Below are 27,860 nucleotides of genomic sequence, written 5' to 3'. Positions count from 1 at the left end.
AGCATCTTTTAGAGAATCTTCCAATGCCCCCATCCATTCATCAACAGCTTTGGCTACACAGGCTCTAGCCATAGCTGTAGCTGGATGAGTAACAGCTCCAGATGATGAAAATATTGCATTAAAACAGGCTTCAATTTTTCTATCTGTGGAATCCTTCAGAGAAGATGCTGATGGAATAGGCAATGTAGCATTTCTGATTAAATGCGTTACATGAGCATCCACAGTAGAAGGTACCTCCCTCTTAGTACATTGCAGTTGTAGAAGTTGAAAGAGGATACAAAAATGTTATTCTTTTATTCACATAAAGTCATTTGTCCGGGTTACCCCATGCCTCATCCATAAGCTCAGTGAGCTGTTCAGATACAGGAAACTCCATTTTGACCAACTTTCGGTTGTGATTAAACATTGGAGTTTTCTTACTATGAGCTGGTTCATCATCCTGAATATCTAGGACTGATTTAACCGCCTTCACCAAAGAAGAAACATCCACTGTGCATGGATGGCCCTCCTCTCCCGAGCTAAACCCTGGAGAGGAACCTTGCTCATCATCTGATTTGATGATGAGTCTGAATCCATATGTTGGGCAGATTGATACAAAGATAACCTGCGCTTAGGCGTCTTAGTAACTACCTATCTGCTTTCAACATTAGATGGTGCCATACTCTGGCTAGAATCGCCATAAACATCCTTCCAGGAAGGATGCATAGGAGGTGCAAACATAGCATGTGGTGGACACCCCGTCCAAGGAGGCATCGTACGAGCAGCCATACAATCCACAAACTGCTTCATCACCTGGGACAAAGAGGAGACCCAAGATGGCTCTTGTCCAGAGACAGGTAAACTGGACTGGTGAGGTGGCTATTTACAACAGACAACACACAAACCATCCTTTACATCCTGAGGAGACACATAAGCCATACATGATTCACCACAAGTGGCTCCTCCTCCTGTTTTCCTTTATTTTTTTGACAAGTTCAATAAAGGCAATAATTGCAATGTTATGTGACAGCCTTCACAAAATCTTAATGAATATGTGAAGTACTTAGAAAGAAACCTGCACCCCAAGACGATGTTAAGAAAAAACAGTGATCGTTATAATTGACAGACAGAAATAAAAGGCAGTGTCAATCAGTAGCTAGCAAACAGTCACATACAATGTGTATGTAATATAATTACAGTCGACTCTAAATCAACTTCACAAACACAAAGGAATAGTAGGATTATAGAGCCCTATATACCTTAACCAAGGGAGAGGTATACAGGGAGACTGTCCCAAACCCTCCTTAGACCTACAGCTACAGGGCACACTGACCTGGACCGTGAGCGTCTCAAATACACGTGGAGGGTAGGCGGAGAAACCCAGACACGCAAAACACTTTGTAGGGACTGCGTCTGGGTCGGGAGAGGAGCTGCCGGGGGACTGCCTACCTCCCCTAAGCTTGCATTAACCAGCCAGGTAACCTGGCCTAGTGACAGCAGAATCGTCTGCTGCCGATCCCCGGCGTCAGACAATAAGGCCCTAGTGGTGTGAGGACGCAGACAATCTCGGGCCGACTGCAGCGGTTTCTGGTGCGTCTTTGAAACCAGAAGCAAGGACTACCATGTAAGCGAGGAATTGCCATACCTGATATCTCCGTGCGTCCGGTTGCAGTGCGGGTTGCAGCATCGCTGCTAGCAAGCTCAGCCGTGACCAGCCGGAATCACCAGCCCAGTTATTGGTGTTGCGGCCCGGCGGAGTTAGATGGAGTCGCAGTACATGCGTCTTAATTCAGACGCTTAGTACTGCTAACCTAAAAACATAAAAATTAAATAAAACAAAAATAAAAGCTTAAGACTGCCTGAGCAGTCCCGTTACAAAGGTGCATCTTGATCCTGCGCAACCAAACTAACAACTGAAGCCCTATAGCTAGGGATGGGGTATATATGTATATATATGCCTCTTTTAAAGATAGGAGATTGGCCGGACACAGCAAAGAGTTGTGGGATTTGTAGTAGATTTATGTATAGAGACAAGCTGTGTCCGAGCCGTCCTGATAGGTTGGACTACGTATAAAATGGATTTAGGACTTGAGCTTGAACATTCTTACCATGGATTTCTATCTTGAAAAAGACCCTGGATTAGGGTCGAAACGCGTTGGTGTTTCAACCAGGACCCCACCTGATGACAGCTCACGGACCTTGAGGAGGACAATGACGTGTATCCAGCTTATGAACTGGGACTGAGTCACGGCACCCTTAATGCTCTGACCGTTGTGAGCTCTTTACATCCAGTTGATAATTGCTGCCAATTCAGCTATTTGGGGATTCCCGTTGTGTCTTATTTCTGATTCATGCTTTTAATTATTGTGCATCATATTGTGTTTTTTATTTTCTTGTGCCAGCTCATCATTTTTGAACTGGTAATTACTGTTCGCCAATTACTTGGATTTGTCTCTGTTTATTGTCTATGATAAATTGTAGATTAAAACCGTACTTTACTATATATGAATGAAATGTGCCTAAGGTATCTACATCTTCTTTTCCGCTGCTGATGAACTCTGAATGTTTGAACTTATGGTCATAAGTATTGTAGATCGCGAATAGCGCTGGGTCTAAAATTTTGTACTATAGTTCATCCGGAAAGGATTCACAGCGCTTCACTTTTTCCACATTTTGTTATGTTACAGCCGTATTCCAAAATGGAATAAAAAAATTTTTGTCCTCAAAATTCTACACACAATACCCCATAATGACAACGTGTAAAGAGTTTTTTTTTGAGATTTTTGCAAATTTTATAAAATAACAACAACTAAGAATCCCCCTCTCACACTGCCACATAGACACAGGAGCAGCTCCCATCCTCCTTCCACGACATGCCTACACACTGACACAGGATACTGATGATGATGGATCTCCTGCACCCATGGGGTCAGTGTAAGTGCTAGTTCTAATTATGGTGGCTGGGGATGGACACACAGTGGGCGGTGCACCACAAGCAGGAAGACACTTACATTAGTACATACCTGCCGACTTTCTGGCTGCTCCTTCCGGGAGGGAGCAGCCAGATCGGCAGGACATGGGGGCGTGGCCGAGACAAGGAGGAGTGGCCGGTCGGTGACATCACTTGTGGGCGTGGCGGGGACGGAGTCACGCGATCGCATCAGTTTGGCCACGCCCCCGCTACACAATACCGATAAAATAGGCATTGTGAAGCAGGGGGCGGGGAAAAAATTACGCGAATCGCGTCACCGGCCCCCCCTGCTGCGGGGGCTGCAGGGGTTATAGCAGGGGGGATAGGAAGGGTGAGCGGCAGCCGGGAGAATTGCCTGCCTTCCCGGGAGGTCGGGAGCGGCACCCGATTTTCGAGAGGCTCCCGACCAAATCGGGAGGGTAGGCAAGTATGCATTAGTATAAGGCAGTAAATCTAGCTGCCATGGATGTCCGCATATGGAGGCATTTTGCATTCAACTCAGAATCAGGTTCTATATAACCCTGGTACCTATCATATGTTATCCTACACAGGTTCTCAAACTCGGTCCTCAGGACCCCAAACAGTGTATGTTTTCCAGGTCTCTTCACAGAATCACAAGTGAAATAATTAGCTCCACCTGTGGATCTTTTAAAATGTGTCGGTGAGTAATGAGTACACCTGTGCACCTGCTGGGTGACCTGGAAAACATGACCTGTGTGGGGTCCTCAGAACAGAGTTTGAGAACCACTGTTATTCTTTATACAGGGCACATAACATATATTACATGTAGATTACATCATGTATGTATTATGGTACATCACATCCTCATGCAGCTGAGGTGGGGTCTGAGAGCACCATTCACATCACCAAGACCTTGCCCCACCCAATTCACAGGAAGGAGAAGTAGGATTCAGGAGGGTGGTCTACACTCATGGAAGTATCCCACAAGTCCCTCGTTCCATCACATCCTGAAGTTGCTGTATTGTATGGAGACCTGGTGACAGCAGAGGCGGAGGACACCAATCACATTGTCATGTCCGTGTGACAGTTACACAGTGCTCACAGTCACTTAGATCACAATTTTTTTTCCCATAGTGGAATTTGGTCTTAACAACAACTCGACCTCTTCACCATGTCTGGAATACTTTTCTGCATTGAATTGCTTCCACAGGATTGGCTGATTAAATAGTTGCTGGAACAATTAGGTGTGCAGGTGTATCTGATACTTAGGTAATTGAATCAGCGGCAGCAGTGGCGATTTTTTTCACTGCACTCACATCGGAGGCGCACACATACGCAATGGTGACAGCGGGGCGTTCGCACAAGGAAAATGCTGATATCTGGAGATTAAAGTGTTGAGATGAAAATCTGCCATTTGTATCACTGATACTTATCTTGGAAAAATAGATACAACTAAAAAAAGATGGTCCCTACCCACTGATCTATTGTGCTCTCATACATGAGACTTTGTAACCCTCAATTTCCCCCATTCCCCTCCCTACCCTGTGTCTGTCATGTATATGAGCTGTTGTATGTATGTCATCACCATTTCTAGGACTATTATTTATATTTAACATCCAATAAAGCATCACCTGATATACACTGTCCTATAGCCACCCATAGGTCATACACATCCTATAGCCACCCATAGGTCATACACATCCTATAGCCACCCATAGGTCATACACATCCTATAGCCACCCATAGGTCATACACATCCTATAGCCACCCATAGGTCATACACATCCTATAGCCACCCATAGGTCATACACATCCTATAGCCACCCGTAGGTTATACACATCCTATAGCCGCCCATAGGTTATACACATCCTATAGCCACCCGTAGGTTATACACATCCTATAGCCACCCATAGGTCATACACATCCTATAGCCACCCATAGGTCATACACATCCTATAGCCACCCATAGGTCATACACATCCTATAGCCACCCATAGGTCATACACATCCTATAGCCACCCGTAGGTTATACACATCCTATAGCCGCCCATAGGTTATACACATCCTATAGCCACCCGTAGGTTATACACATCCTATAGCCACCCATAGGTCATACACATCCTATAGCCACCCGTAGGTTATACACATCCTATAGCCACCCGTAGGTTATACACATCCTATAGCCACCCATAGGTCATACACATCCTATAGCCACCCGTAGCTTATACACATCCTATAGCCACCCGTAGGTTATACACATCCTATAGCCACCCATAGGTCATACACATCCCTTGGGTTTTTAGAACTCACCGATTATGAGTGTTTTATACATCAGTTACCCCGTACACACCACGGAAGGTGAACGCTGAGTGTTTTTTATACACCAGTTACCCCATACACACCACGGAAGGTGAGCGCTGAGTGTTTTATACACCAGTTACCCCATACACACCACGGAAGGTGAGCGCTTTGTGTTTTATACATCAGTTACCCCATACACACCACAGAAGGTGAGCGCTGAGAGTTTTATACATCAGTTACCCCATACACACCACAGAAGGTGAGCGCTTTGTGTTTTATACATCAGTTACCCCGTACACACCACGGAAGGTGAGCGCTGAGAGTTTTATACACCAGTTACCCCATACACACCACAGAAGGTGAGCGCTTTGTGTTTTATACATCAGTTACCCCGTACACACCACGGAAGGTGAGCGCTGAGAGTTTTATACACCAGTTACCCCGTACACACTATGGAAGGTGAGCGCTTTGTGTTTATACATCAGTTACCCCATAGACACCACGGAAGGTGAGCGCTGAGTATTTTATACACCAGTTACCCCATACACACCACGGAAGGTGAGCGCTTTGTGTTGTATACACCAGTTACGCCATACACACCACGGAAGGTGAACGCTGAGTGTTTTTTATACACCAGTTACCCCGTACACACCACGGAAGGTGAGCGCTTTGTGTTTTATACATCAGTTACCCCATAGACACCACGGAAGGTGAGCGCTTTGTGTTTTATACACCAGTTACCCCATACACACCACGGAAGGTGAGCGCTTTGTGTTTTATACACCAGTTACCCCATACACACCACGGAAGGTGAGCGCTTTGTGTTGTATACACCAGTTACCCCATACACACTATGGAAGGTGAGCGCTTTGTGTTTATACATCAGTTACCCCGTACACACCATGGAAGGTGAGCGCTGAGTGTTTTATACATCAGTTACCCCATACACACCACAGAAGGTGAGCGCTTTGTGTTTTATACATCAGTTACCCCGTACACACCACGGAAGGTGAGCGCTTTGTGTTTTATACACCAGTTACCCCATACACACCACGGAAGGTGAGCGCTTTGTGTTTTATACATCAGTTACCCCGTACACACCACGGAAGGTGAGCGCTTTGTGTTTTATACATCAGTTACCCCGTACACACCACGGAAGGTGAGCGCTTTGTGTTTATACATCAGTTACCCCATAGACACCACGGAAGGTGAGCGCTGAGTATTTTATACACCAGTTACCCCATACACACCACGGAAGGTGAGCGCTTTGTGTTTTATACATCAGTTACCCCATACACACCACGGAAGGTGAGCGCTTTGTGTTTATACATCAGTTACCCCGTACACACCACGGAAGGTGAGCGCTGAGTGTTTTATACACCAGTTACCCCATACACACCACAGAAGGTGAGCGCTTTGTGTTTTATACATCAGTTACCCCGTACACACCACGGAAGGTGAGCGCTGAGAGTTTTATACACCAGTTACCCCATACACACCACGGAAGGTGAGCGCTTTGTGTTTTATACATCAGTTACCCCGTACACACCACGGAAGGTGAGCGCTGAGAGTTTTATACACCAGTTACCCCATACCATGAAAGGCGGGTGCTAAGTGTTCTTCTTTACTTTTACCTTTTGTGAGAAAGGTGACATCACTCACATAGCAGCTCCCAAACAGGCATCAGTGAGAGTCAGTTTATGAGCTCACCCAGTATCCACCTTCTGTGTAATGTGTAAGCGATTTGTAACAGATCAGTAACACAGCGAGGCTGACGCATTTCACCTCCAGATACTTTATCTGTCATTGCTGATCTGTGAAAACGTTTTTAGTGGAAGTGATGCAATTGCTACATGGCATTAATTGTTCCACACATGATGTTAGTGGAATCTTTGGTTTAGTTTTATTGTAAGGTACGATATATAAAACAATATCAACAGTAAAATACAAAAATTGGTTGTGTGACACCGGTTGGATACACAATGTGTGTGTTACATAAATCTGTCTATAGATTAATCCTCAAAGAGACATAGTAAATAAAAATAGCAGTTATTAGTGATACTTCGATTAGTTAATTAGAAGAATGACAAACATTCAGTCCCTCAGATACAAATACTGGAGGCAGATGATGGTGCGGCATTTATTACATGGAAAACCAGAGAAATAAAACTACACAATATTACAATGTATCAGGAATACTTATATTAGTACATACAGCACAATATTACAATGTATCAGGTATAATTATATTAGTACATACAGCACAATATTACAATGTATCAGGTATAATTACAGTCAGGTGCATAAATATTGGGACATTGACAGAATTTTCATATTTTGGCCTCTATTTACCACCACAATGGCTTTGAAATGAAATAAACAAGATGTGCTTTAACTGCAGACTTTCAGATTTAATTTGAGGGTAATTACATCCAAATCAGGTGAACGGTGTAGGAATTACAATGGTTTCTATATGTGCCCCATGAAAAGCTTGACATGAGCAAGGATTCTGCAAGCAAGGTTTTGGGTGCCACATCAGCTGACTCAAGAGCAGAAGGATGCTCAGGTGACTTGGAGCAGCAACATACTGGCCAGGTTTGATGACGGTCACTCAAACACTGCCTGGGAGATCATCAGCGGCAATGAGTCCTGGATCTACAGTTTAGAACCTGAGAAAAATAAGTCAACACAGTGGACCCCAGTTGGAGGTGCACCAAAGAAGTTCCGACGTGAGCGATGGTGGCTGATTTTGTGGCCAAGAGGGGTCATGTAGCTACCGTACCACTCATGCAGCAGTGCACTGTCACTGGGGACTGGTACACCAACCAATGCCTGCCACAAGTTCTGGAAGCCATTTCCAGGCACTGTCCAAGAACTCACACTTGTGGTTCACTTCTCTATCACGACAATGCACCTGCCCACACGTGGGGAATTTTCTGGCCTATGAACGCATCCAGGAGCTTGGTCATTCACCAAACAATTCAAACTTCCTTGCTCTTGCTTCAAAATCTGTGTAGAGGAGAAATAATGAGAGTGCTATAGAAAACATCCTAGCAGAGTGTGAAGCTGCATCTGCTGTTGGATGACTATGTCTAATTCCTGCAGACCAGTGTCGATGAGCGTGCAGGAGAAAAGAAATACCTCTACTGGATGCTACAGGTAAAGCCGTCTGGTATTTGTGTCTTCTGCCGTGTGCACAGTGAGAAGCCTTGTTCCTGATCCAACGATATCGTTTTGCCCTCTGGCTTGGTCAAGGTCAGTCCCGGGTCTGGGAGCAAGACCCATGTTAATCAGAAAACAATGTTGTGTTATCTATATATGGGCCAGCCGGAAATCCCACCAATCCAGCGGGAGGGGGTGTTACTATTATATTTCCGGTCTTGGGTAAAGTAAGTGACCTATCATGTACTAGGTTCATTGACTTGCAGGAGATCCCACCAACCCGCAGACCCCGTGTTTATGCCCGATATTTAAAAAGGCTAGAAAAAGCATTGCTCTTTAAAATATAGGGCATAAACACATACATTCTATACATCACACAATGAACAGTCACTTAGGCATATTTGGGAGACCCTAAATACCATTTACCTGTGGGGTCCTGTGATTCTCCTCTGTACAATCCTGTGAATAAAGAGGACGGGGACATCTCTCTGGGGTATTTCTGTTACTGGGTCCATCTGTAGGAGACACACAGTGACTGAGTACATTGTATATATGTGATTATCAGGTGATGTGTGTATATAGGGGTCCCCATACCTGCTCTCCCCTGTACAATAAATGACAGTCTCCTCTTACCCAGTGATGTGAGGGGCCGGTGATTCTCCATCATCCGGTCCTTGTACAGACCCCTGTGTTCCTCTATATACCCCCCGTCCTGCATAGAGACATAGACAGTGACATCTTGACACCTTATAGGAACCTGACACACACAATGATACAGTCATCACCCAGACACATCCCCTGGTGTTACTGTATAATGTCCCATTCCCAGCACTCACTCTCCAGTCAGCAGCTGAATGATCTTGTTGGTGAGTTCCTGGATCTTCTGGTCATTGTGTCTCTCATGTATCAGTGAGTGAGGTGGAGGCACCGTGATGAGGCTCTGGGTCCTGCTCAGTCCTCCTGACATACGGGGATGGCTGCTGGGTATCTCATTCTCACCAGATGTCTTCTTCACTACTATGTAACCCTGTGTATTAGAAAAGACACTATCACTACATACACTCCCAGATACCATCACCTAACCAGTCATATCCCTGTATTATTACTATAGATATAAGTGATGTCACTGTGACACTCCCAGATCCTCTCACCTCCCCAGTCATGTCCCTGTATTATTACTATAGATATAAGTGATGTCACTGTGACACTCCCAGATCTCCTCACCTCCCCAGTCATGTCCCTGTATTATTACTATAGATATAAGTGATGTCACTGTGACACTCCCAGATCCTCTCACCTCCCCAGTCATGTCCCTGTATTATTACTATAGATATAAGTGATGTCACTGTGACACTCCCAGATCCCCTCACCTCCCCAGTTATGTCCCTGTATTATTACTAGAAATAAGTGATGTCACTGTGACACTCCCAGATCCCCTCACCTCCCCAGTCATGTCCCTGTATTAATACTATAGATATAAGTGATGTCACTGTGACACTCCCAGATCCCCTCCCCAGTCATGTCCCTGTATTATTACTATAGATATAAGTGATGTCACAGTGACACTCCCAGATCCCCTCACCTCCCCAGTCATGTCCCTGTGTTATTACTATAGATGTAAGTGATGTCACTGTGACACTCCCAGATCCCCTCCTCAGTCATGTCCCTGTATTATTACTATAGCTATAAGTGATGTCACTGTGACACTCCCAGATCCTCTCACCTCCCCAGTCATGTCCCTGTATTATTACTATAGATATAAGTGATGTCACTGTGACACTCCCAGATCCTCTCACCTCCCCAGTCATGTCCCTGTATTATTACTATAGATATAAGTGATGTCACTGTGACACTCCCAGATCCCCTCCCCAGTCATGTCCCTGTATTATTACTATAGCTATAAGTGATGTCACTGTGACACTCCCAGATCCCCTCACCTCCCCAGTCATGTCCCTGTATTATTACTATAGATATAAGTGATGTCACTGTGACACTCCCAGATCCACTCACCTCCCTAGTCATGTCCCTGTGTTATTACTATAGATGTAAGTGATGTCACTGTGACACTCCCAGATCCCCTCACCTCCCCAGTCATGTCCCTGTATTATTACTATAGATATAAGTGATGTCACTGTGACACTCCCAGATCCCCTCACCTCCCCAGTCATGTCCCTGTATTATTACTATAGATATAAGTGATGTCACTGTGACACTCCCAGATCCCCTCCCCAGTCATGTCCCTGTATTATTACTATAGCTATAAGTGATGTCACTGTGACACTCCCAGATCCTCTCACCTCCCCAGTCATGTCCCTGTATTATTACTATAGATATAAGTGGTCACTGTGACACTCCCAGATCCCCTCACCTCCCCAGTCATGTCCCTGTGTTATTACTATAGATGTAAGTGATGTCACTGTGACACTCCCAGATCCCCTCACCTCCCCAGTCATGTCCCTGTATTATTACTATAGATATAAGTGATGTCACTGTGACACTCCCAGATCCCCTCACCTCCCCAGTCATGTCCCTGTATTATTACTATAGATATAAGTGATGTCACTATGACACTCCCAGATCCCCTCCCCAGTCATGTCCCTGTATTATTACTATAGCTATAAGTGATGTCACTGTGACACTCCCAGATCCTCTCACCTCCCCAGTCATGTCCCTGTATTATTACTATAGATATAAGTGGTCACTGTGACACTCCCAGATCCCCTCACCTCCCCAGTCATGTCCCTGTATTATTACTATAGATATAAGTGATGTCACTGTGACACTCCCAGATCCCCTCACCTCCCCAGTCATGTCCCTGTATTATTACTATAGATATAAGTGATGTCACTGTGACACTCCCAGATCCCCTCCCCAGTCATGTCCCTGTATTATTACTATAGATATAAGTGATGTCACAGTGACACTCCAAGATCCCCTCACCTCCCCAGTCATGTCCCTGTGTTATTACTATAGATGTAAGTGATGTCACTGTGACACTCCCAGATCCCCTCCTCAGTCATGTCCCTGTATTATTACTATAGATATAAGTGATGTCACTGTGACACTCCCAGATCCCCTCCCCAGTCATGTCCCTGTATTATTACTATAGCTATAAGTGATGTCACTGTGACACTCCCAGATCCTCTCACCTCCCCAGTCATGTCCCTGTATTATTACTATAGATATAAGTGATGTCACTGTGACACTCCCAGATCCCCTCCCCAGTCATGTCCCTGTATTATTACTATAACTATAAGTGATGTCACTGTGACACTCCCAGATCCCCTCCCCAGTCATGTCCCTGTATTATTACTATAGATATAAGTGATGTCACTGTGACACTCCCAGATCCACTCACCTCCCTAGTCATGTCCCTGTGTTATTACTATAGATGTAAGTGATGTCACTGTGACACTCCCAGATCCCCTCACCTCCCCAGTCATGTCCCTGTATTATTACTATAGATATAAGTGATGTCACTGTGACACTCCCAGATCCCCTCACCTCCCCAGTCATGTCCCTGTATTATTACTATAGATATAAGTGATGTCACTGTGACACTCCCAGATCCCCTCCCCAGTCATGTCCCTGTATTATTACTATAGCTATAAGTGATGTCACTGTGACACTCCCAGATCCTCTCACCTCCCCAGTCATGTCCCTGTATTATTACTATAGATATAAGTGATGTCACTGTGACACTCCCAGATCCCCTCACCTCCCCAGTCATGTCCCTGTATTATTACTATAGATATAAGTGATGTCACTGTGACACTCCCAGATCCCCTCCCCAGTCATGTCCCTGTATTATTACTATAGCTATAAGTGATGTCACTGTGACACTCCCAGATCCTCTCACCTCCCCAGTCATGTCCCTGTATTATTACTATAGATATAAGTGGTCACTGTGACACTCCCAGATCCCCTCACCTCCCCAGTCATGTCCCTGTGTTATTACTATAGATGTAAGTGATGTCACTGTGACACTCCCAGATTCCCTCACCTCCCCAGTCATGTCCCTGTATTATTACTATAGATATAAGTGATGTCACTGTGACACTCCCAGATCCCCTCACCTCCCCAGTCATGTCCCTGTATTATTACTATAGATATAAGTGATGTCACTGTGACACTCCCAGATCCCCTCACCTCCCCAGTCATGTCCCTGTATTATTACTATAGATATAAGTGATGTCACTATGACACTCCCAGATCCCCTCTCCAGTCATGTCCCTGTATTATTACTATAGCTATAAGTGATGTCACTGTGACACTCCCAGATCCTCTCACCTCCCCAGTCATGTCCCTGTATTATTACTATAGATATAAGTGGTCACTGTGACACTCCCAGATCCCCTCACCTCCCCAGTCATGTCCCTGTATTATTACTATAGATATAAGTGATGTCACTGTGACACTCCCAGATCCCCTCACCTCCCCAGTCATGTCCCTGTATTATTACTATAGATATAAGTGATGTCACTGTGACACTCCCAGATCCCCTCCCCAGTCATGTCCCTGTATTATTACTATAGCTATAAGTGATGTCACTGTGACACTCCCAGATCCTCTCACCTCCCCAGTCATGTCCCTGTATTATTACTATAGATATAAGTGATGTCACTGTGACACTCCCAGATCCCCTCACCTCCCCAGTCATGTCCCTGTATTATTACTATAGATATAAGTGATGTCACTGTGACACTCCCAGATCCCCTCACCTCCCCAGTCATGTCCCTGTATTATTACTATAGATATAAGTGATGTCACTGTGACACTCCCAGATCCTCTCACCTCCCCAGTCATGTCCCTGTATTATTACTATAGATATAAGTGGTCACTGTGACACTCCCAGATCCCCTCACCTCCCCAGTCATGTCCCTGTGTTATTACTATAGATGTAAGTGATGTCACTGTGACACTCCCAGATCCCCTCACCTCCCCAGTCATGTCCCTGTATTATTACTATAGATATAAGTGATGTCACTGTGACACTCCCAGATCCCCTCACCTCCCCAGTCATGTCCCTGTATTATTACTATAGATATAAGTGATGTCACTGTGACACTCCCAGATCCCCTCACCTCCCCAGTCATGTCCCTGTATTATTACTATAGATATAAGTGATGTCACTGTGACACTCCCAGATCCCCTCACCTCCCCAGTCATGTCCCTGTATTATTACTATAGATATAAGTGATGTCACTATGACACTCCCAGATCCCCTCCCCAGTCATGTCCCTGTATAATTACTATAGCTATAAGTGATGTCACTGTGACACTCCCAGATCCCCTCACCTCCCCAGTCATGTCCCTGTATTATTACTATAGATATAAGTGGTCACTGCGACACTCCCAGATCCCCTCACCTCCCCAGTCATGTCCCTGTATTATTACTATAGATATAAGTGATGTCACTGTGACACTCCCAGATCCCCTCACCTCCCCAGTCATGTCCCTGTATTATTACTATAGATATAAGTGATGTCACTGTGACACTCCCAGATCCCCTCACCTCCCCAGTCATGTCCCTGTATTATTACTATAGATATAAGTGATGTCACTGTGACACCGCAGACCCTCTCACCTCCCCAGTCAGCAGGTAGATTATCTCCAGGGTGAGATTTAGTATCCTCTCAGTCATGTGACTCCTGTCCTTGTCCATCCTCAGTGATTTATACAGGACACATCTCATCTTCACACAACGTCTAGTAACAAGGATCTGACTCCTCACTGCACAGAAATCTAGAAATAAATATAATGATTAGAAGCAATTTCTTACCAGTTATGTATGCAGTGCGCACATATTACACAGCGCTTTACAGGGAATATTTAGTCACATCTGTCCCTGCCCCAGTGGAGCTTACAATCTACATTTCCTACCATGTGGACAGCCCATACAGACACACGTGCACACACTGAAGCCAACTAACCTACCAGTATGTCTTTGGAGAGTGGAGGAAACCAGAGCACATGGTAGAAACCAATGCAATCACGGGGAGAACATAAAAAATCCACACAGACATAGCCTTGTTCAGTAATTTAATTAATGACCCTTTGTGCTGTGAATTAGTAATGCTGTCCAGTATTCTATCACCATGCCCATAAAAAAAAAGATAAGAGTGACCACTAAGTCCCCTCATTCCCAGAGCCATAGAGTCTAGGTCAGTGTTTCTCTGACCCAGCTTCATAGGGCTGCTCAGTGACCACCACACGGCATTGCTGGAGGCTACACCAATGGTCCTCTCCTGGCCAAGAGTCCTGGACCTTCCAAGACACATACTTGATGCAATTTGCGGACCTGATATGTGTATAGGGGGTTACACCGACACTCCTAGGTGCCCCCCTCTATTAGTGACTGGGTAACCATGGTTGGCCTGAGCCTTCCTGGGTGATGTGTTGGAGCCTAAGTAAAGAATGATTTGTTATTGGGGACCCCTTGTATGCAGATTCCCTCCCTCAGTGTGTGTTTTGCAGGGGACCCTCCAAAATAATGCTGTGGGACCACAAAGCTCTAGTTACACCCATGGTACTGAGACACCTATTCCGGGAGCTGGAAGAGATGGAATTAGTAACCTAACACCTGTTCTCAAACAGATAGAACTACTGCTCCAACACCTACTCCAGTAGCTGGAATGAACGGCTCGGCAACTTAGAGCCCTATTCCGGCACCCAGAATGGATGGCTGAGGCACTGGGAGACCTAATTGGGGCAGCTTGAAGGGATGGCCAAGGTTCTTGTAGCCCTATTCTGGCATCTAGAATTGCTGGCTATTGTACCCAGGACAGATAGCTAACACACTCAGGGCTCCATTGCGGCAGCCAACACTTGGCTAACATACTCAGAGCTCACCCCGACACCCGCCATGGTTGGTTAAGGTTAACAGAGCTCTAATCCAGCACCGGGAATGGATTGCTAATGTACTCAAAACTCCATTCTGGCATCCACTCTAGCTCTGTTTCAGCACCCAGAATGGCAGGCTAACATACTGTAGCTCCATACTGGCACCTCTTCCTGTTTATCGATGTCAGCTGCATACTATCATTCTATAACTTAGTCACACGTGCAGGCCACCAATATAATGGGGAACAAGGGGGCTATATAGGGCATTGTGAGAGGGCACTGAGGTATATAAAGGCGTATGTGGGGGCTCTAGGCTGGCATAAAATGGAATAAGGGGGCTTTGAAGTATATGAAGGGGTGTGATTGTGCTCTGAGTCTTATAAAGAAGCACAAGGGGGATCTAAGTCATATAAAAGAGCATGAGGGGCCTTTATAGCATATAAAGTGCTGTTTTTGGCCATGTCCCCTGACTAGGAACCCATAAAATGAAAAGGTGGTAACCCAACCCACAGATCTGGTCACAATGTGCAGTGATAGAGAAGGCACGGTAGTGGTGAGGGTGCATGTATCCCCACCGTGTATGTAGATCGTGCCAAGGCGCAGAGCTGGCTCCGTGCAGGACTCCCAGGCTCCTCTCTGCCCTGAGCAGCTTCATACGAGGAGGCTGTAATTTCTGCCTTTCTGTCACACTAGGGATGGGCACTGACATCTGATGTTTACTCACCATCAATGTTTGTTTTTATGGGAGTGTTTTTTACCATTCGATGGCGGCCTTCGATTGTTTGTCACCATCGGGTGGTAATCATTCAATGGTGTTCCGATGGTGGCTTGTTTTTTTTCATTGCTAATAGCTATGTCTCCCCTGGCTCCTTGTCTGCTGCCTGCATCAGGGAATCTTCATGGGTTCATCCTGGGTATGTAGTGTACCCTACAGTCCCCACAGCATAACGCAGGGACAGCCATTAGAATGTAAGCTCTGACGAGCAGGGCCCTCATCCCTCTTGTGCTTCTCCTTACTTATACCTGTCACTCCCCACTAGAGCACCTAACATGCCTTGTTGTGTATCTGAGTGCTCTGATCACTAATGCAGCAATGTGTATAACCCTTGTCCTGCATTGTATTGTACAATAAGTCACTGGTTTCTTGTTCCCTTATTTATGTCCCTTCATTTATATACAAAGACTGAGGGCCTGATTCAGACCCGCTCGCGAGCGCTATGCGCTCGCAAGCGGGTCGATGGTGGCCCAGTGCGCATGCGCACGACGGAGCCGTCTCCGTCGTGCGCATGTGCGAGATCCGGATAGAGACGGCCAATCCGTCGCTCCAGGTCTCGTACCAAAGGGGGCGTGCTGTCGATGTTTGGTGGGCGGGCCGGGGGCGTTGCTGCCCAGACGGAGGCCTACCGTCTGGGGCCAGCCCCACTGACATCACAAGTGATGTCAGTTGGAGTGCTTTTGGCTCTGTTAGAGCCAAAACCACTTTTGGGCTTGCGGCAACGAGACCCTACCGCAAGGGTCTCATCGCAAGCCCGATCATCATGGACGCTCGCATAAGCTGTGGGTGGTAACCCACAGCTACACGAGCGGCCAAGAGGCCGCACCAGTAAAAAAATTTAAAAAGCCCTGATTCAGAGCGGGCGCTCGTTCAGAGAGTCCGGCTCTCAATCAGGCCCTGAATCCGCACATTAGAGAGTACACAGTATTATGTTGTTGCTCCAGACCCCGCCCCCGATCCCACCCCCTGCCTACCGCGCTGCAGTTATTTTTTGCGTATGTGCGTATCATATAAATAGTTTTACCATTGAATTCTTTTGATGCGATGGTTAGTTACCTACACATCGAACGTTTCAAACATTTGATGGTTGGCCTCCGATGTCCATCCCTAATGCAGCCCATACACGGTGCGATTCAAAGTTGGTAAGATGTGTTGTACGATTGCCCTTGTAATTCTTCCCTGGAAATTCTTCATACGATGTGGTCACATGGTGTACGATTGATCGTTACGATCATTGGATAAGATGCATAGAAGTGTATCACACTGTACTCAAAAGATCTCCGATCCAACTATACGACTGCTGGGACGTGCATCGGCATCATATACACACAGAAACAACACACGATGTGCACGATTGATCGAAATCGTGTAAAAAAATTGCACTGTGTACGGGCCGCTTAAGTCACGTATCCCTAAACGAGAACGTGCACTGAGAGTTCTACAGAGGCAGGGGGCGCTGCAGTGAGCTGAGCCTTTCAGGAGAATTCCATATATTTACCAAATCCCGCTGACCCATTTTATATATACAATGTCCCGCTGACCCATCCCCTTGGCAATCAGTTACCAAGCAAGCAAGGTCTGCGCCACCTGTATTATAACAACAACTGAGTCTGCACCACCTGTATTATAGTAACAACGGGGTCTGATCCACCTGTATTATTGAAACAAAGGAGTCAGTGCCACCTGTATCATAGTAACAACGGAGTCTGCACCACCTGTATTATAGTAACAATGGGGTCTGCTCCACCTGTATTATTGTAACAAAGGAGTCTGCGCCACCTGTATCATAGTAACAACGGAGTCTGCGCCACCTGTATCATAGTAACAACGGAGTCTGCACCACCTGTATTATTGTAACAAAGGAGTCTGCGCCACCTGTATCATAGTAACAACGGAGTCTGCACCACCTGTATTATAGTAACACCAGAGTCTGCGCCACCTGTATTATAGTAACACCAGAGTCTGCGCCACCTGTATCAAAGTAACAACAGAGTCTGCACCACCTGTATTATAGTAACACAACGGGGTCTGCGCCAACTGTATCAAAGTAACAACTGAGTCTGCACCACCTGTATTATAGTAACAACGGAGTCTGTTCAACCTGTATTATAGTAACAACGGGGTCTGCGCCACCTGTATTATAGTAACAACAGGGTCTGCGCCACCTGTATTATAGTAACAACGGGGTCTGCACCACCTGTATTATAGTAACAACAGGGTCTGCGCCACCTGTATTATAGTAACAACATGGTCTGCGCCACCTGTATTATAGTAACACAACGGGGTCTGCGCCAACTGTATCAAAGTAACAACTGAGTCTGCACCACCTGTATTATAGTAACAACGGGGTCTGTTCAACCTAAATTATAATAACAACGGGGTCTGCGCCACCTGTATTATAGTAACAACGGGGTCTGCACCACCTGTATTATAGTAACAACAGGGTCTGCGCCACCTGTATTATAGTAACAACATGGTCTGCGCCATCTGTAATATAGTAACAAAGAAAGCTGCGCCACCTGTATTATAGGAAGAGGGTCTGCACCACCTGTAATATGGTAACAACAAAGTCTGTGCCACCTGTATTATAGTAACAACGGAGTCTGTGCCACCTGTAATATAGTAACAACAGGATCTGCGCTACCTGTAATATGGTAACTAGGGGTGAGCGGGTTCGGATTTCTGAAATCCGAACCCCCCCGAGCCCCCCGATCTGAGGCCGATCCGAGTCAGGCTCGACTTTTCCTGCCTGACTCGGATCTGAAATCGAGGCAAAACGTCATCATCCCGCCTTCCGGGTCTAGCGGGTTTTGGATTCTATATAACGTACCCATGTCGGCGCCATTTTCTCACTCAGCTGTGGACAGTAAAGAGGGAGGGTGGGAGTTAGGGCTGGCTGGGCTGTGTAGTGTAGTGTTGTGCTGTGCTGCAGTTGTCCATAGGGGCTGTGTCCACTCCTCCAAAGTCCATAGGGGCTGGCTGTGTTGTGCTGTGCTGCTGTTGTCCATAGGGGCTGTGTCCACTCCTCCAAAGTCCAAAGGGGCTGGCTGTGTTGTGCTGTGCTGCTGTTGTCCATAGGGGCTGTGTCCACTCCTCCAAAGTCCATAGGGGCTGGCTGTGTTGTGCTGTGCTGCTGTTGTCCATAGGCGCTGTGTCCACTCCTCCAAAGTCCATAGGGGCTGGCTGGACTGTGTTGTGCAGTCAGTTGTCCATAGGGGCTGTGTCCACTCCAAAGTCCTGTGCAGTGTCCCAGTCCTAAAGGGGTGCTGTAGTGTTGTCCAGGGGGTGCTCTGTCCATCAGGGGTGCTCCCCCCAAGTGCAAAAAAAAAAAAAATTAATTTCTGTGTTTGTGAATTGTGTGCGCAATAGCCGCCAAGCGTGCACCTGTGTCATAAGTAAAGGGCCGGCTGGCTCGTCCGTTAAAGGGTGCTGTAACCCCCAAAGTGCACTCCAAATAATATATATTTTTTTCTGTGTTTGTGAATTGTATGCACTGTACGTGCCTCCTCAAAGCAGCAGCACCAAGCGTGCGTCTGTCTGTTAAAGGGTGGTGTAACCCCCAAAGTACTCTCCAACAAAAATAAAAATTTATTTTTTTTTTTTGTGTTTGTGAATTGTGTGCACATGCACAGTAGCCGCATGTGCATCAACAAAGTAGCGTCAAGCGTGCGCCTGTGTCACAAGTAAAGGGCCGGCTGGCTTGACCGTTAAAGGGTGCTGTAACCCCCAAAGTGCACTCCAAACAAAATAAAAAATTATTTTCTGTGTTTGTGAATCGTGTGCACTGTGGCTGCACGTGCATCAACAAAGGAGCAGCGCCAAGCGTGCGCCTGTGTCCCATAAGTAAAGGACCGGCTGGCTCATCTCTTAAAGGGTGGTGTAAGCCCCCAAAGTGCACTCCAACAAAAAAAAAAAATTTCTTCTGTGTTTGTGAATTGTGTGCACTGTACGTGCATCCTTAAAGCAGCAGCGCCAAGCGTGCGTCTGTCTGTTAAAGGGTGGTGTAACCCCCAAAGTGCGCTTAAAACAAAAATAAAATAATCTTTTTTCTGTGTTTGTGTGTGAAATGTATGCGGAGTAGCCGCACCTGCATCCTCAAAGCAGCAGCGACAAGCGTGCGTCTGCCTGTTAAAAGGTGGTGTAACCCCCAAAGTGTGCTCCACAAAAAATAAAATAATCTTCTTTTTTTTCTCTGTTTGTGTGCGAAATGTATACGCAGTAGCCGCACCTGCATCCTCAAAGCAGCAGCGCCAAGCGTGCATCTGTCTGTTAAAACGTGGTGCAACCCCCAAAGTGCGCTCCACAAAAAATAAAAAATTCTTCTTTTTTTTCTGTCTTTGTGAATTGTGTGCACTGTAGCTGCACGTGCATCAACAAAGGAGCAGCGCCAAGCGTGCGCCTGTGTCCCATAAGTAAAGAGCCGGCTGGCTCATTTCTTAAAGGGTGGTGTAACCCACAAAGTGCACTAGTCTCCAACAATAATAAAAAATTATTTTCTGTGTTCGTGTGCGCCTTAGCCGCACGTATATATCAATATAACATAAATGGAGGACCAAACTTTCTCCGATAAAAATAAAATAGGGAAAGATCAAGAACCACTTCCTCCTAGTGCTGAAGCTGCTGCCACTAGTCATGACATAGACGATAACATGCCATCAATGTCATCTGCCAAGGCCGATGCCCAATGTCATAGTAGAGGGCATATACAATCCCAAATTACAAAGTTCAGGAAAATTACCTTAAAAAAACATTTAAATCATCTGAGGAGAAACGTAAACTTGCCAATATGCCATTTACGACACGGAGTGGCAAGGAACGGCTATGGTCTTTCCCTATGTTCATGATTAGTGGTTCAGCTTCACATGACGATGGAAGCCCTCATCCCGCTAAAAAAATCAAACGCATTAAGCTGGCAAAAGCACAGCGAAGAACTGTGCGTTTTAAGAAGATATCACAAATCTCCAAGGAGAGTCCAAGTGTGGTGGCGGTTGCGATGCCTGACCTTCCCAGCACTGGACGGGAAGAGGTGGCTCTTTCCACCATTTGCACGCCCTCTGCAAGTGCTGAAAGGAGCACCCACAGTCCACTTGCTGATATGCAAATTGAAGATGTCACTGTTGAAGTACAACAGGATGAGGATACTGGTGTAGCTGGTGCTGAGGAGGAAGTTGGCAAGGAGGATTCTGATGGTGATGTGGTTTGTTTAAATCAGGCTCCGGGGGAGACAGTTGTTGTCCGTGGGAGGAAAAAGCCCATCACGGTCATGCCGGGGCAGAAGACCAAACATTCCACCTCTTTGGTCTGGCAATATTTCTATCCAAATCCGGACAACAACTGTCTTGTCATATGTACCATATGTAAAGGTGAAATAAGTAGGGGTAGGGACATTAACCACCTAGGAGCATCCTCCCTTATACGTCACCTGCAGCGCGTTCATAAAAAGTTACTGTCAAGTTCAGAAACTTTGGCTAAGCAGTCCAGGGACACCTAAATCCCTTCATCCTGTTGTATCCAAGCGCCTGCAAACCACACCGTCAACTCCCTCCTCGTCAATGTCCTCCTTAGTCAGGATCGGAAGTAGTCCTGCAGGCCATGTCACTGGCATGACTGACTCTCCTATCCGGGATTCCTCCGGAGGATCCTGCATTGCTATGCCTACTGCTGCCGCTGCTGCTGGGAGTCGTTCATCATCCCAGAGAGGAAGTAGGAACACCACTACTTTTACTAAACAATTGACCCTCCAACAGTCCTTAGCGAGGAGGATGAAGTACGACAGCAGTCATCCTGAAGCAAAACGTATAACTGAGGCCTTGACTGCTATGTTGGTGTTAGACGTGCGTCCGGTATCCGCCATTAATGCAGTGGGATTTAGACAATTGATGGAGGTAGTGTGTCCCCGGTTCCAAATCCCGTCTAGATTCCACTTTACTAGGCAGGCGATACTGAGACTGTACAGAAACGTCAGAAAAAGTGTCTTCAGTGTCCTGAAAAATGCCGTTGTACCCAATGTCCACTTAACCACGGACATGTGGACAAGTGGAACAGGGCAGACTAAGGACTATATGATTGTGACAGCCCACTGGGTAGATGTATCACCTTATGCAGCAACAACAGCAGCGTCACCAGTAGCAGCATCTCAGAAACGCCAGCTCGTTCCAAGGCAGGCTACGCTGTGTATCACCGGTTTCAGTAAGAGGCACACCGCCGACAACCTCTTAGAGAAACTGAGGGAAATCATCGCCCAGTGGCTTACCCCACTTAGACTCTCCTGGGGATTTGTGATATCTGACAATGCCACCAATATTGTGCGGGCATTACATCTGGGCAAATTCCAGCACGTCCCATGTTTTGCTCACACAATAAATTTTGTGGTGCAGAATTTTCTGAAAAGCGACAGGGGCGTGCAGGAGACGCTTTGGGTGCCCGAAAAATTTCTGCCCACTTTCGCCATTCAGCGACTGCGTGCCGAAGATTGGAGCGCCAGCAAACACTCTTGAACATGCCCCGCCATCACCTGAAACAAGAGGTTGTGACGCGGTGGAACTCAACCCTCTATATGCTTCAGAGGATGGAGGAGCAGCAAAAGGCCATTCAAGCCTATACATCCACCTATGAGATAGGCAAAGGAGGGGGTATGCACCTGACTCAAGCACAGTGGAGAATGATTTCTGTGTTGTGCAAGGTTCTCCAGCCCTTCGAACTTGCCACATGTGAAGTCAGTTCAGACACTGCCAGCTTGAGTCAGGTCATTCCCCTCATCAGGCTTTTGCAGAAGCAGCTGGAGAAAGTGAAGGAGGAGCTAAGACGGAGCGATTCCGCTCGGCATGTGGGACTTGTGGATGAAGCCCTTCATTCGCTTTGCCAGGATTCCAGGGTGGTCAATCTGTTGAAATCAGACCACTACATTTTGGCCACCGTGCTCGATCCTAGGTTTAAAGCCTATGTGGTGTCTCTCTTTCTGGCCACAACAAGCCTGCAGAGGTGCAAAGACCTGCTGGTGAAACACTGTCAGCTGAAGCGGAACGTGACACGTCAACAGCTCCTTCTTCATTTTCTCCCGCAACTGGGGCTGCCAGGAAAAAACTTAGGTATCCTAAGCAACCCGCTGGAGGTGATGCAGGGCAGGCAGGACCAAGTTTGGACATCTGGTCCGGACTGAAGGACCTGGCAACAATTTCTGACATGTCTACTGTCACTGCATATGATACTGTCACCATTGACAGAATGGTGGAGGATTACATCGGTGACAGCATCCAAGTAGGCATGACAGACAGTCCGTACCTGTACTGGCAGGAAAAAGAGGCAATTTGGAGGCCCCTGTACAAACTGGCTCTATTTTACCTGAGTTGCCTCCCCTCCAGTGTGTACTCCGAAAGAGTGTTTAGTGCAGCCGGGAACCTTGTCAGCAAAAGGCGAAGTCTGCTCCACCTGTATTATAGTAATAACGGAGTCTGCGCCACCTGTATTAAAGTACCAACGGAGTCTGCACCACCTGTATTATAGTAACAGTGGAGTCTGCACCACCTGTCAACAGGGTCTGCGCCACCTGTATTATAAACAACAGGGTCTGCACCACCTGTATTATAGTAACAACAGTCTGCGCAACCTGTATTATAGTAACAACTGGGTGTGCACCACCTGTATTATAGTAACAACTGGGTGTGCACCACCTCTATTATAGTAACAACTGAGTCTGCGCCACCTGTATTATAGGAACAACTAAATCTGCGACGCCTATATTATAGTAACAACGGGGTCTACTCCACCAGTATTATAGTAACAACGGGGTCTGCGCCACCTGTCTCATAGTACCAATGGGGTCAGCGCCACCTGTGTTATAGTAACAAAGGGGTCTGCGCCACCTGTGTTATAGTAACAACGGGGTCTGCGCCACCTGTATTATAGTAACAAAGGGGTCTGCGCCACCTGTATTATAGTAACAACTGAGTGCGTGACACATGTACTATAGTAACAACAAAGCCTGCGCTACCGGAATTGCAGTAACAAAAGGGTCTGCGCCATCTGTATTATAGTAACAGAGTAGTCTACACCACCTGTATTGTAGTAATAAGAGCCTTCGCCGCCTGTATTATAGTAAAAACTGGGTCTGCGCCGCCAGAATTATAGTAACAACGGGGTCTGCACCACCTGTATTGTAGTAATGAGTCTTCGCCGCCTGTATTATAGTAACAACGGGGTCTGCACCACCTGTATTATAGTAATGAGTCTTCGCCGCCTGTATTATAGTAACAACGGGGTCTGCACCACCTGTATTGTAGTAATGAGTCTTCGCCGCCTGTTTATAGTATAAATTATGTCTGCGCCACCTGTATTATAGTAACAACGGGGTCTGCGCCACCTGTATTATAGTAACAATGGCAACGGAGTCTGCGCCACCTGTATTATAGTAACAACGGGGTCTGCGCCACCTGTATTATAGTAACAACAAGGTCTGCGCCACCTGTATTATAGTAACAGGGTCTGCGCCACCTGTATTAGAATAACAATGGTGTCTGCGCCACCGGTTTTATAGTAACAACAGGGTCTGCGCCACCTGTAATATAGTAACAACTAAGTCTGCGCCTTCTGTATTATAGTAACTGGGTATGCGCCACCTATAATATAGCAGCAACAAATTCTGTGCCACCTGTATTATAGTAACAACTGAGTCTGCGCCACCTGTATTATAGTAACAACGGGGTCTGCACCACCTGTATTATACAAATAGGACACTTGAGTGTAACCCTCCTGCACAATGACAATGCAGCACCAGAATCTGCTCCAGCTGTACAATAGAAAGGCAGTACAGCAAGGTGACACCAAGAGTCTGCTCAGCCTATAGAATAATAACATAATTACCTCCTGGCAAATACAATGGCTGCTTCCTGTCCCTGCTTTGGGTGGAAATGATAGAAAAAGCGACTTTATGGGAATGGAACTGCACCACCGCAAATACTGAAGGGGATAAAAGCTGATGACGTCATGGTCCTCTCCGCGAAGGGCATCTAGACTCTACTCCATAGCGTTGTACTGGGGCGAGGTCATCGGGAAAATGGCCGCCGCTTCCGTCTCTTATGGACACCGGGGACACTTGCTGCAGCTATAAAATATACATAGCCTGCTCTAGTGCCCGCATCTCGTTCTTCTGAAGCCGTAACGGTATCAGCATCACATGACCGGCTGCCGTGTGATCCTGCTGTGTCCCCGGTAATGTCATATACTATTATTATACAGGGGGAGCAGCCTGTAGTGTCCTGTTATTACTATTATTATACAAGGGGAGCAGCCTGTAGTGTCCTGTTATTACTATTATTATACAGGGGGAGCAGCCTGTAGTGTCCTGTTATTACTATTATTATACAGGGGGAGCAGCCTGTAGTGTCCTGTTATTACTATTATTATACAGGGGGAGCAGCCTATAGTGTCCTGTTATTATTATACAGGGGGAGCAGCCTGTGGTGTCCTGTTATTATTATACAGGGGGAGCAGCCTGTGGTGTCCTGTTATTACTATTATTATACAGGGGGAGCAGCCTGTGGTGTCCTGTTATTACTATTATTATACAGGGGGAGCAGCCTAGGGTGCCCTGTTATTACTATTATTATACAGGGGGAGCAGCCTGTAGTGTCCTGTTATTACTATTATTATACAAGGGGAGCAGCCTGTAGTGTCCTGTTATTACTATTATTATACAGGGGGAGCAGCCTGTGGTGTCCTGTTATTACTATTATTGTACAGGGGGAGCAGCCTGTGGTGTCCTGTTATTATTATACAGAGGGAGCAGCTTGTGGTGTCCTGTTACTATTATTATACAGGGGGAGCAGCTTGTGGTGTCCTGTTACTATTATTATACAGGGGAAGCAGCCTGTGGTGTCCTGTTATTATTATTATACAGGGGGAGCAGCTTGTGGTGTCCTGTTATTACTATTATTATACAGGGGGAGCAGCCTGTGGTGTCCTGTTATTACTATTATTGTACAGGGGGAGCAGCCTGTGGTGTCCTGTTACTATTATTGTACAGGGGGAGCAGCCTGTGGTGTCCTGTTACTATTATTATACAGAGGGTGCAGTCTGTGGTGTCCTGTTATTATTATACAGAGGGAGCAGCTTGTGGTGTCCTGTTACTATTATTATACAGGGGGAGCAGCTTGTGGTGTCCTGTTACTATTATTATACAGGGGAAGCAGCCTGTGGTGTCCTGTTATTATTATTATACAGGGGGAGCAGCTTGTGGTGTCCTGTTGTTGTTATTATTATTATACAGGAGGAGCAGCCTGTGGTTTCCTGTTACAGTTGCAGAGTGATAACCAAAGAAAATGGTGTACCAGTCGCACAAGATATTATGTTATTGATTCTCAATAATCAGAACAGAGACCCTCACAGAATTTCAGGTTACAGGTGAGGGGCGCTACCACGACATATATATTAATACACGAGGAACAAGAGAAGAACTGAAATGTCCTGGGTGGTGCTCTGTATAGTTAAAATATAACTTTTATTATTGAGCAATTAATATCACAATATCATAAGAAAACAGCGAAAATAGGTTAAAAATAGAATCGCTGATCTAAATTATCTAATCGCTGTATATTTTGGAGCCAGGAGTCCTGAGTGACGATCATATCACATGTAGATAATGAGAATATTTGATTATAACAATAATATTACAGTAGGAGCTGAAGCATCACTGGATACCTGGTTACATTTGTATATGAGTCCATGAGAAATGTATTATGATGTGATACAATCCCATGGATATGGTGTATCACCGAGACTATATATGTATATAGGGAGCTCCCACAGGTATCTCATTATAATTCCTACTGGGAGTGGAACATGCAAACGACACATGAGAATAACCTGATCCCAAACAACTTTATTATGACGTAAATACGCCGCATCTTTTTAAAACCACAATTTCTTTCCTTTGTGACACAATTCTGCTATTTTTAACCTTTTTTCGCTGTTTTCTTATATTATTGTGATATTAATTGATCAATAATAAGTTCTATTTTAACTATACAGTGCACCACAAGTAGGGTTCAGTCTAGCTCCGGCTGCAGGCAGGGTGCCCGGAGCTAGAGAGGGCACTTCCGTGCTCGCGCCAAAAAGGGGGCGTGGCCATTGAAAAGGGGGCGTGGTCATTGAATAGGGGGCTTGTCTATAAGACGCGTCCCCTTTTCGTCACTCTTGGGGGTGTGCCCGGCACTTACGGACACGCCGAGCCACCGCACATTTCCCCACCCGCGGGACACTGCGACCCGTGGGTGAAGACGGCACCCGCAGGCTGTGAGGGCAAGTTGCTCTTTACCATCCAGAAGGAGGGCAGAGCGCCGTGCCCCGCTAAAACAGCCTAGCGCAAATGCTACACAAGGACATTTCAGTTATTCTCTTGTTCTTCGAGTAATAATAACAGTAATGAGTGGTCAGGGAATAACACACAGTAGGTATAATACATATGTATATACCAGATGATACATAACAGGAGCTGGGGAAGGATGTGTGAGAAGGACACAGACAGGCCATGTAACAAAGGGCTGCACTCCCTGAGCTGAGACTGTCTGTCAGGGCGTCTTGTTATCCTGAGTAATAGAGACTCTCTCAGAGACAGCCAGTGGCTGTGACAGTCCCCAGATCCTCAGAGTGTCACTGATTATCCCCCAGGACATGTCTCACCCCACCCTACGCTGCACACACACGGCCGGCAGGCTGGTCACACATGTAACATACATCTGAGGTGCGGTCATTTGTCATTTCATCATTTGTGCAGAGTGACTGATGGGATTCTGTATTGTGTAACCCTTTGTGTGTCCCCTGGGCTGCCTGCTGTCCTATCCCTGTGTTATTAACCTCTTCTGTTCCCTTCC

General features: G+C 46.2%; 1 protein-coding gene and 1 long non-coding RNA gene across 2 annotated transcripts in view; one reads left to right on the top strand and one right to left on the bottom strand.

The window, feature by feature from the left end:
• Positions 1-27,860, top strand: part of LOC148454553 (uncharacterized) — a 171,038-nt gene that overhangs the window by 50,141 nt on the left and 93,037 nt on the right. Inside the window, 2 exon segments of the mRNA XM_088460780.1 lie at positions 7,753-7,942; positions 25,121-25,200. Coding sequence (XP_088316906.1) covers positions 7,753-7,942; positions 25,121-25,200 — 270 coding nt within the window.
• LOC148454554 (uncharacterized) lies at positions 7,463-9,292 on the bottom strand. Its single transcript, XR_015874803.1, has 4 exons — positions 9,212-9,292; positions 9,009-9,087; positions 8,802-8,890; positions 7,463-8,222 (listed from the first exon to the last, which is right to left on the bottom strand). It is a non-coding gene; the product is annotated as an uncharacterized LOC148454554 (long non-coding RNA).

Source organism: Taudactylus pleione, unplaced genomic scaffold (genome assembly GCF_031769625.1).
Source record: "Taudactylus pleione unplaced genomic scaffold, aTauple2 ptg000984l, whole genome shotgun sequence".
Lineage (NCBI taxonomy): Eukaryota > Metazoa > Chordata > Amphibia > Anura > Myobatrachidae > Taudactylus > Taudactylus pleione.
The sequence above is the reverse complement of the archived record's forward strand: the minus strand, read 5'-3'. Positions and strand labels throughout refer to the sequence as shown.